At 38.4% G+C, this 10,511-nt stretch overlaps 1 protein-coding gene across 1 annotated transcript in view; it reads left to right on the top strand.

Annotated features, from left to right (window-relative positions):
- The first annotated feature begins 612 nt into the window (after positions 1–612).
- ddb1 (damage-specific DNA binding protein 1) overlaps positions 613–10,511 on the top strand; it is a 55,427-nt gene continuing 45,528 nt past the window's right edge. Inside the window, exons 1-6 of the mRNA XM_006793817.3 lie at positions 613–810; positions 1,942–2,090; positions 2,390–2,506; positions 2,872–3,093; positions 3,295–3,409; positions 3,648–3,745. Of these exons, the coding sequence (XP_006793880.1) occupies positions 750–810; positions 1,942–2,090; positions 2,390–2,506; positions 2,872–3,093; positions 3,295–3,409; positions 3,648–3,745 (762 nt within the window). The 5' untranslated portion in view covers positions 613–749. The remainder of the gene's footprint in view (positions 811–1,941; positions 2,091–2,389; positions 2,507–2,871; positions 3,094–3,294; positions 3,410–3,647; positions 3,746–10,511) is intronic.

Raw genomic sequence — 10,511 nt, 5'->3', positions numbered from 1 at the left:
AAAACAACAAATATTAAAGAAATAGCTTTCGCATTACAGGCAAATACTGCTTTTCACCCTCGGTGCATTACACATGTGAGAGAATCGATTTTGTACTCGCTTTTATTAAGGAAAAAATTTAGGAAACATTTTGTTCTGCAATAGTACTAGTGAGACAGCAGGGGTCACTGCTCACTACAGGGGAAACATCCTGGTGGCGCACTCGTTTTTAAGCCGTTTTGTGTGAAATACCTTGAGTGCATTCAAGGACTCTTAGCCATTTTCTGAGGGCGAGAACATATTTTATATTGGGATTGGGAGTTCAATTCGCTTTTTCTGTGTTCTTCCCATAAAACTGCAAAAAATTAATATCTCGAGCAGGTTGTATCAAAAGAGACCGTTTTATATTGTTTTTGCAACATTAAAAAACATATTAACACCATTTTGTTGCAGCGTTACAACTCTTTATATAAGCTACATTACTGGTCACCTAAGTGGTCAGAGTTGTACTTTCATTTTATTTATTTATTTGTACATTTCATATAAATATATTTTCTTTTAGCGATTGACTAATGCGTTTCCCGTTTTATGTAACGCATAAATAAATAAAATCATTGCCTTGCTGGTAGTCCTCCGCGTCGCTCGCGGCGCTCAATCTCAGACCTCTACAGAGCTCAGCTTTCTACTTCCGGAAGCTTTATTATCAATGATTTTGTCACTTGAGAGAGATTAAACACTATTCTGGTGTTTGTCTTTTGTTTTTGTCAAAAATGTCCTACAATTACGTTGTAACAGCCCAGAAACCTACGGCGGTTAACGCCTGCATCACAGGTAAATCCGCGCTGTTTTTCGCCGTTGTGCAGTAAGGAAACATTTGCCACCTGCATGTTAGCTTTGCTCCCGCGCTACAACTAAAGTGCTCCAAACGGGCCTGTAGTAGCCGCTAGCTCTTGTTTTGCTATGTCAACGGTTTACTTGTCACATAGGTTCTGCTCGTTTGTATGCGTGTCTCAACACACACACATCTCTTGTCACGTCTGTTTTAACATACACACGGCAGACGTTTTTTTTTCTTGCTTCTTCTTTTTGATGTAACGTTAGCTGTGTCCTGCACGTCAGTTGCAGCGGATCAAAATGCGCTTCCTCTGCTCACACACATTAGCATATCACACAGACTTAGTGCCCCACTTAAAACGAGTTAAGCTAGATTAAGTTTTCGTTCATTTGACTCACAAAAACCGTGATGCATTAAAGCTCATAGAGACGCTTATGCTGCTGTCTTTTTGTATTTCAGGCTAGACCAATCGTAATTCTGTAACATTAAAGTTACAGTTTGACATGCACTCGTGAAATGGCTGCGTAGGATGCATCATCTCTTCATGTTCACTCTCTTTTTATTTTTCATGGCGATAGTAGAGACCTCGAGATGATATGAGGTGACGAATTGAGATGAATGCTCACGTGTAATAGTCTAGACGTGAAATCTACTTACAAGTTACTTTCATTGTTAAGCAATCTGATAATTGATAGTGCCAAGTGCAATCAGAGTGTAAAGATGTTTAAAGAACTTACGAAATTACTATTTTTCATGGTAGGACGTTGATTGCAGCACTGACTCTGACACAGTTACCTTTGTTCGAGTAGATAATGGAATGAACCAGTTTGGCCAAGATATATTATTTTAGACCATTTTGAACACAAGTAACTGTTAACGATTTTCCTTTATTTCCTTAAATTAGAACACTTGAGCAAGTTGAATAATTTCCTTGTAAGTTATTTTTAAGCTGCTAATAGACTTAGTAATTTGGCTAAAGACTAAAGAAGACATTAAAAATCAGCAGCTAAGATGATATGTAAATGTATTTGAGAAGCACCAGAATATTTATGCCCCAATTTACTACTCTATTACTCTCACATTAAAACCAGTGTATTGAACATAATGTAAACATTGGTTTTCTGCAGGTCACTTCACCTCTGCTGAAGACCTCAATTTGCTCATAGCTAAAAACACACGTTTGGAGATCTATGTGGTCACAGCAGAGGGCCTGAGGCCCGTCAAAGAAGTGGGCATGTATGGCAGAATTGCTGTTATGGAGCTCTTCAGGCCCAAGGTAAGAAGTTTTGTGTGCAGTCGGTAACACTTTGAATTATTTTTCCTGCTTGACTAGTTAGTGGTCTGGTTATTTAATATATATTTAACTGCACCATAAATGATTTGTGCTGTGGTGTGTTTCTCAATCATCTACAAAGTTGGTTGGAGAGTGCAAATTTTGCCTCTCAAAAATAGTGAAAGTCTGCACATTACAAACAGGATATGACACATGCAGACAATGTCTTCTAATCAGGCTCACAGAGGCTGATCGGGTGTATAACATGTAACTCTGGTGCCTTTTTCCTCCTCATTCTTCAGGGTGAGAGCAAAGACCTGCTGTTCATTCTTACATCTAAGTACAACGCCTGCATCCTAGAATACAAACAGACTGGGGAGAGCATTGACATCATCACCAGAGCCCATGGCAATGTCCAGGTGAGATAACAAAACTAATATTGTTATAGACACGAGCCACATTGTAAGGACATTAATCTATTTGTTATGGTGTGTTCATATGAAGGCCAGTATGTATTTTGTTCTTCTTGGTTGAATGCAGCAGTTCACTCTTTTTTAGCTCCACTACATTCATATTAATTTAGACTGTTTTAAATTATCCATTTGTCATTTAAATTGGTAAACAACAGAATTCTTGTATTCTTTAATGTGGTTTATATCAGTGACATTTTGGACTTCTTAGACTAGAAAAGCTGGAAAATGTAACTAGCTATGTGCTACATAATGTGATGCTTTCTCATACACTCCCAGTGCTAAACAGTTCCTAACCCAATGCTGTTTTGCAGGATCGTATTGGGCGTCCGTCAGAGACGGGTATCATCGGAATTGTAGACCCAGAATGCCGCATGATTGGCCTGCGGCTGTATGACGGCTTGTTTAAGGTGATCCCATTGGACAGGGACAACCGTGAGCTCAAAGCTTTCAACATCAGACTGGAGGAGCTCCAGGTCATCGACGTTCACTTTCTGTACGGCTGCCAGGCTCCAACTGTTTGTTTCATCTACCAGGTACACGAGCAGTACAGAATGTGGGAATGTGCCTTTAATGAAACGGAAAAAAAGAATATGTTGAAAGATTCATATATCCGGGACATTTTTATTTAATTTATTTATTCCGTGAGAATGGTTTCAAGCTTATGGTAACTAAGCAATGCACAGTAGCAAAGTGCAATTAGTGACCAGTTTTATTCCATGTATTGTGTTTCATAGGACCCTCAGGGACGCCATGTGAAGACCTATGAGGTTTCTCTGAGGGAGAAGGAGTTTAACAAAGGCCCCTGGAAACAGGAGAATGTGGAGGCTGAGGCGTCAATGGTGATCCCAGGTATTTCAACTATTTAACTGCTGTGTGAAAACACAAGGATGTGAGCTATGAATTGCTAGTTCATAATGTAAGTTTAATTTACAAGTCGTGAATAATTTCAATTGTTGAATAAATTTAACCCACAGCACGACTGATAACTGGTAATGCAGAGGATATTAGCTTCTGTGCTGTAAACATCTCCAAAATAGCAGAAACTTCCCAGAATAATCACTCTCTTGCCTGTGTGCTTGTATTTTAGTCCCTGAGCCATTTGGTGGAGCTATAATCATAGGACAAGAGTCTATCACCTACCACAATGGAGACAAATACTTGGCCATTGCACCACCCACTATCAAGGTAATGATAACAGATAGCGCACTTCTGGTTTAGATATTTTGATCGTTCAGCTGTTCAAAAGAAGCTAGGTAAACATTTAAGTTGCAATAATGTAGAATTGAGTTAGACTGTGGCTGTTAGAAGCCTAAGCACCGTAAGTCTCAGCAAATAGACGATTTCTGTACCAGGGGCAGTCAAAATAGAGTTAGTTGGTGAAGTCACTTGCAGAGCGGGTAGTAGTGCCCTATCACAAGTAAGTATCCTATATCTAATTCAGTGATGCATCAAAATAGCTGTTAGTATTGGGCTGATGGAAGCAAACTAATTAAATCGAGCTTGTCTGAGAACATGAGCCCAAATCTGAAGCTTGTGTATAAAACAGTGTGAAATCAAGAGTGTGATTGTAGAGATGTCTTCAGAATCACACTTTGTGAGCATGATTGTTTTGTAGGGATGGGTATCGAAAACCGGTTCTTGTTGAGAACCGGTTCCCACTGTTTCAATTCCTTGGAATTGTTTGCCATTTTTGCAAACGATTCCCTTATCGATTCCAGTCGCCCCGAATGACGTCACCACGTTGCGGAGCGTCATTTACCTGGCAGGAAACATGGCGGCTCAAACGCTAAAAAGTTTGGTTATACTTTACGAGAACTGATGACAACAGGGCAACTTGCAATACTTGCAAAGTAGATATTTCATTTAAGGGAGGAAACACTACGAATATGCAAAAGCATTTGCTCACAAAACGCGCGATAACCTTAAATAAATGTCGTGTTTTTAATTCCGCTCCGGACTCGTGAATCTCAGCCCAGCAGCAGCGGTAACGTTTGCACGTCCTCTCCCGTTAATACGGCAGGTAAATAATCAACTAACAGTGCATATTATGTTAGCGCGATCTGCCTCATTACAAAACCTGCCATTACTGTGCATTTAGGTGACCATGATGAGAGAGACAGAGTCTGGCTGGCTCAGATGCTGGCAGTTCTCGCTGCAGTCTGCCGTTAGCGTCTCCTTTCAGGCCAGGATAGATGAATGTCACTGAGCAGAGACTCAGTTTGTGGTAAAAGCCTTGCACCCATTTACCACAGCAGATGCCCCCGATTTTCGGTAAGTGAATGTGTTTAATTGTAGGCAGGGACATTATTGGATATTCTTGTGTAATTGCTACAGAAGAATATTTATTTTATTATTTTACATTCACAATTTTTTTTCCTGGGGACCCTGTGACACCCCATTGAAGAGCCGTAGGTTGGATCTGTTAAGATCTCACTGTTGGGTTTGTAAGGCCATGTTACTCCTAAATTTCTATCTTGTTCAAAGAGAAGATATAAAACAAAGATCTAAGCTAATTGACCTTAGTGTTCTCCTTTTTTTAAAAAAAAATAATCGATAAGAGAATCGATAAAGAATCGAGTCGTTAAACAGAATCGAAAATGGAATCGGAATCGTGAAAATCTTATCAATACCCATCCCTATTGTTTTGTTATATTTTTTAAACCCTAAGGTGTATATGTGCTTTCTTTTGTTATGACTCTTATCAGTGCTAAGCTTCCAATACCCCAGGGTTTTAGTATTATCAAGATTAAGTTGTAGTCTTTCTACTGGCTTTTAAAAGAACTCAAGGCCCAAGAGCCCCTCAACGGTTTCTCGCTTCTATAATTAGAGGTTGTTCTTTCCTCCCTCACTGCTCTTTAGAAGAACATTTTCATAAATTACGAAAAGAAAATTTGAAATCATTCAAATTAGGAATCGTCTAATTACACTGCTTTTATTATCTTCATTTTAAAACAAATATCTTTGCTAGACCTGTTTACTATCCTAATAATTAACTTATCTCCCCAATTTAAGGATGATTGATTATTGACTTTTCAGGGCTCATTTATGATTCAAACTTTTGATGAATTCACCCATTTGGAAACAGGAAAGCTTGTTTGTCTTAAAAGTATATAGAGATTGAAAATGTGACGTCATTCAGGGGTAAAACTGCAAAGAATTCTGGGAACTCGTGGCAAGAGATACTAGCGCACACAGGCTTTCAATTGAAATCAGTTACACAGCGATAAAAAGAAACACAAAAAATGGCAAGAAGCTGTTGTGTTATTAACTGCAATAGCCGGTCGCATGACAGCCACGGGAAGCCAACGGGTAAAGAGATCGGTTGTTATCGGATTACGTCATTGAAGAGAAATTGTTCGAGCCATGTTTCCGAAGTAACAAAGAGGCGACGGATGGCCTGGATTACAGCCATTCAAAGACCAAATATAACGTCCCAGAACACTCCAGCTCACATGTTAGTCTGCTCCAAGCATTCCCACAAAAGTCAGTCTTCTGTTGTAGTTAATACGTCATTTTTCATAACATAATTGGTCTGGCGCTGAACAGAAATTGTCGCACTATGCTTCTTTGTTTATTGTGCATAAATAGTGAATTGTCCTGACACAATATTGCGTTTCGCTTCTGTTATTACCATGTTACATTGACAAAAACATATACTTTTATTCACAGGGGAAAACAGTTTTTTGTATCACTAATTGCCCAGTGTGATTACAGCATATAATATTATTGTCACTGCTACATTTCTGTGATGCAAACCAGAAATTATTTCCACTACTAATTAATTACCGTTGATCTCAAAGGTCCTATTAATAAACGGTTAACAAATGTGTATTTATGAAGGCGATTTGTGAGACTGGTAAACTTATGATACGTACGATGGTCTTTCTACACGGTGCATTTCAACGTCCTGCACCCATCCGTCGGTAAACTGTACCTGGGCTTGTTGCAGTGACCTGAAGTTACTAAACTTCATGAGTGTATGCACTCACTCCAAGAACAGTATAATTATAAATATGAGCGTGGTGAAAGTTGGGCAGCACGCTAACGTATTTTGTCCACTCTGTGTGCTCGTAAGGGTCTAACCCTTTCACTCGTTTGATTTTTTTCCTCGTATCTTTTCTTTGACTTTTCATCAAGTCTGTCTTTGTACGGTCCGGCATTGTTCTCCTTCGTTTTGTGCATTCCTTTTTGGGGGGCAAAGAAAAAGCAAGAATTTATTGGAACCGAAGAATGAACGTTTTGCGGTGCTGCAAATGCTTGCATTTGATGCGGTACTTGGATTGTTTTGCCACGAGTTCCCGGCATGCAATGCGCGAAAGTCACGTGGTCTGTCAATCTCTATAGGTAATCACTTGATCATATATCTGCTGTAGATAGTCAGGGAATTTGTGATACATTAATAAGGAAGATGTACCAGCTATCGAAGTCTTAACATATATTTATCTCATTATAGGTTAGGAATTTCACAGTGGGCTCATGTGTGGGCCCTTTTTTTAAAAAACCCTAACCAGGGGTCACCAGGAGTAATACAATAAGGCACACGTAGTCAGTAGTTGACCATGACAGTGGTTATTTTTAACATTATCTCAGTTCAATTTGACTTCATTTATATAGCGCCAAACCACAACAACAGTCTTCCCAAGGGACTTTATATTGTAAGCGAAAGACCTTACAATAAAACAGAGAAAGCCCCACAAACAATCAGACAACTGCCTATGAGCAAGCACTTTGTGACAGTGGGAAGGGGAAAACTCCCCTTTTAACTGGATAAAACCTCTGGCAGAACCAGGCTTAGGGCAGGTAAACTTTCCCGACTGGTAAGGGATGATGGGAGCAAGATATTAGTCCCAGAGGTCACCTATCACCCAAGAAAACTCAATGAAATTCCAGACTAGTCCTTCAATTCCACCCAGTTCCTAGATGAGTCCTCAGTACCATTTTGGAAACATCTGACCCGTACCCATAAACATAGATTATAAATAGTGCCCAATGTCCAAAACAATAGTTACCTATATAAAACTAGCATACACTGTTTATATACAACAGCCAAACAATACTGTCTTAGGGGAAAGAAGTTTTTCCATTTCATACATTTCTTTTATGCTCTCCAACAACTTGCCTTTAGTCGGTGGCTCCTTATCCAGCCACTTCCCTAATATTACCTTTTTACTGTCAATAAATAATACTTTCGGAAAATACTTGTTTTGAATGTAATAATCAGGTGGTATATTACTTAAATATACAATAACAAAACTATTGTCAATCTCAAAACCTGATATGGTTGTGTTACTGTTTGTCATATCTGCTATTTTGTAGGAATTTTCTTTTTGTAGCAATAAAACATAAAATTCTTTCATGAATATTCTCTCCACTAGCTGGCATTTAATTCACATATTTAATCGATCCTCAACTGTTGCCGTGACATTTGCCTTCTTCTCCCATTTGATTTTGATGTATAAGGTGGAATATTTCATGAGAGATTGTATTCATGTATAAATTGTAGATACCTGTTTCTTGTGGATAGTGCCCCAAATAATAACAGTCCTCTTATCAGATTCCCCAATAGTTTTAGTATTTCTATCAAAGTGTTGCTTCACCTTTAAGTATCTAAACAAATCATCTATGTCTAAATTGTAGTTTTCACTGAGATGTTGGAAATTTTCCAACAAAGTCCCCAAGAAAGTTTGAAGTTTTCATCACATTTTACCCATCTAATTACCTAGATATTCATCTTCAGTATAGAACTTTTACATTTATTAAATCATATTAAATTACGTCACTATTAAGTCAAATTTTAGTTTTGTTTCTTTTTTTGATGTGGCCATAATTTAAAGAATTTTTTAGATTATTTGGGATATTAGCCCCCAGGTACATCATATTATTGGTATTCCATTATAAATAGTATTTTTATTTAAAAAAAATTTTATTATGAATAATTGGATTAAGATAGGCTTTGGATCTGGTTTAGTATCCTAAGTAAAAACTGAATTGTTCCAAGCTTGATGTGAGATTGTCAGGTTAGAGTTAAGTTTGCCATCTGCGTTTACACATATTTGGTGTTGTATCCCTTTAACCAAAATTCCTTTAATTTCACTGTTTTCTCTAGAGACTTGAACTACAGGCTCTATAAATAATGCAAATAATGTGGGGCTTAAGGGACATCCTTGGTGGTATCCTTGTTTCACAGTGACTATACATTCACCTGGGCACTTGGTGACTGGTATAATTTTTAAAGATGACCTATAACTCCATGTTTAAATCCAGACCATCTTAACACCAGGTACAAAAACTCCCTATTGTACCGAGTCATGGGCCCTTTGTAGATTAAGACTGCTGGCCAGTGACTTTGAATCACTATTGCTCATGATATCAACAAGTTGCAGTGCTCGCCTTACATTGTCTTGCGTGTTCCTCTTATCAGTAAAACCTGTTTTTTTTTTTGTTTTTTTTTGTTTCCAGAATCTGTCAAATCAGGGATAATATTTTCTGGTCTTTTTGGAATTATTCAAGTAAATATTCTATAATATGTGATCTAGAAATGGGTCTGTATGACCTACTCTGTTCCCTCTTTCCCCTTCTTTGATCACTGATATTATGGTCTGTTTCCATAATGATGGGTTGTTTCTACCCTTCTTCTACAACTGAGCATTGCCACTCCGCTTGGAAGTTTGTTTTATTTCAAAACATGTTTTTCTTTTTTTACCAATGAGTTTACTGTTTTTTACTGGATTTTGTAGTCTGTTAACATCTATTTGTCTAATAAAACAACATTTTAAAGGTATAGAATCAAAGTGAAGGAGGAAAAAAAACTACAGTGGTCCCTCGCTATAACACGGTTTACCTTTTGCGGTTTGCTGGGTTTTTTTGTTTGTTATTTTTTGTGCAATTTTGCATGCTTTTTTTTTCGGGGGCTTTTAACAGCGGATTGTGTTCTGCATCCTGATTGGCTGTAGACCATTGTCAATCTCCTCCGTGCTGTGTCTCCTGTACAGTACAGAATGCGTTCAGCTTGTCAAATTTACACAAATCTTCGAGCGCTAACAGTGTGACTCTGAAGTGCTGTACTGTATGCTTAAGTTTTCTCCCCTACAAACACAACAATGTCGACAAAATGTTTTGCACCATCTAAGGCACGTGCAGTAGCACCCAAAAGGCAGAGGAAGATGAGGTAGAACTTACCATATTTGTCGGACCATAAGGCGCACCAGATTATAAGGCGCATTAGTAAAACAAAACAGTCAGATAAGTCCAACTTTACTCAACTCATTCTTTTTGCGTCCTCTACTTCTGTACCATTGATTCATTAATGTTGAATTCTCTGGCAGCTGCTCTATTCCCATGTTCTGGACCTGAAAACAGGGTTTGATCTTTGGTTTCATTCTATTTCTGGACTTATTTTTCTACGAAGGTTTGAACTTTGAGAGAGTTTAAACAAGAGAGATTGTGGGAAAATGTTCACGCCTGTCTGAGAAAGGTGTATAAAGTGTGTAGTGAGGGGTTTTACAGCCTTAAAACATCTATAATAATTGTAATAAATAAAGCTGGCTACTTCGCGGATTTCTTCTATCGCGGGTTGTTTTTAGAACGTAACTCCCGCGATAAGATAACCTTTATTAGTCCCACACGTGGGAAATTTGTAAACAAGGGACCACTGTACTTCCAATTCTCCCTGAGAAAAGGTCCTGCTGTACAGCAGAAATCCTGGAGCTCTCTTTGGATACTTTCTTGGTGTTCCTGGCCCTGGTGTGTCATCTCACCCATGATGGCATGAGCCTCATTTCTGGTATTGTCCTCTACCACTCCCCTTTTCCTGAAATTTTCCAATGCCCGTGCTGCATAACAGATTTTCTTGTTTTTAATTGCATTGCTTGGCGCTTATTAGCTGCAGCGCTATCACTGGGATACACTTTACTATCATATTCATAACTAACCAACATTGTTCAAAGTATGC

This window comes from Neolamprologus brichardi, chromosome 1 (genome assembly GCF_056152115.1).
Source record: "Neolamprologus brichardi isolate AB-2024 chromosome 1, ASM5615211v1, whole genome shotgun sequence".
Classification (NCBI taxonomy): domain Eukaryota; kingdom Metazoa; phylum Chordata; class Actinopteri; order Cichliformes; family Cichlidae; genus Neolamprologus; species Neolamprologus brichardi.
This window is presented reverse-complemented; position numbering and strand designations above follow the sequence as displayed.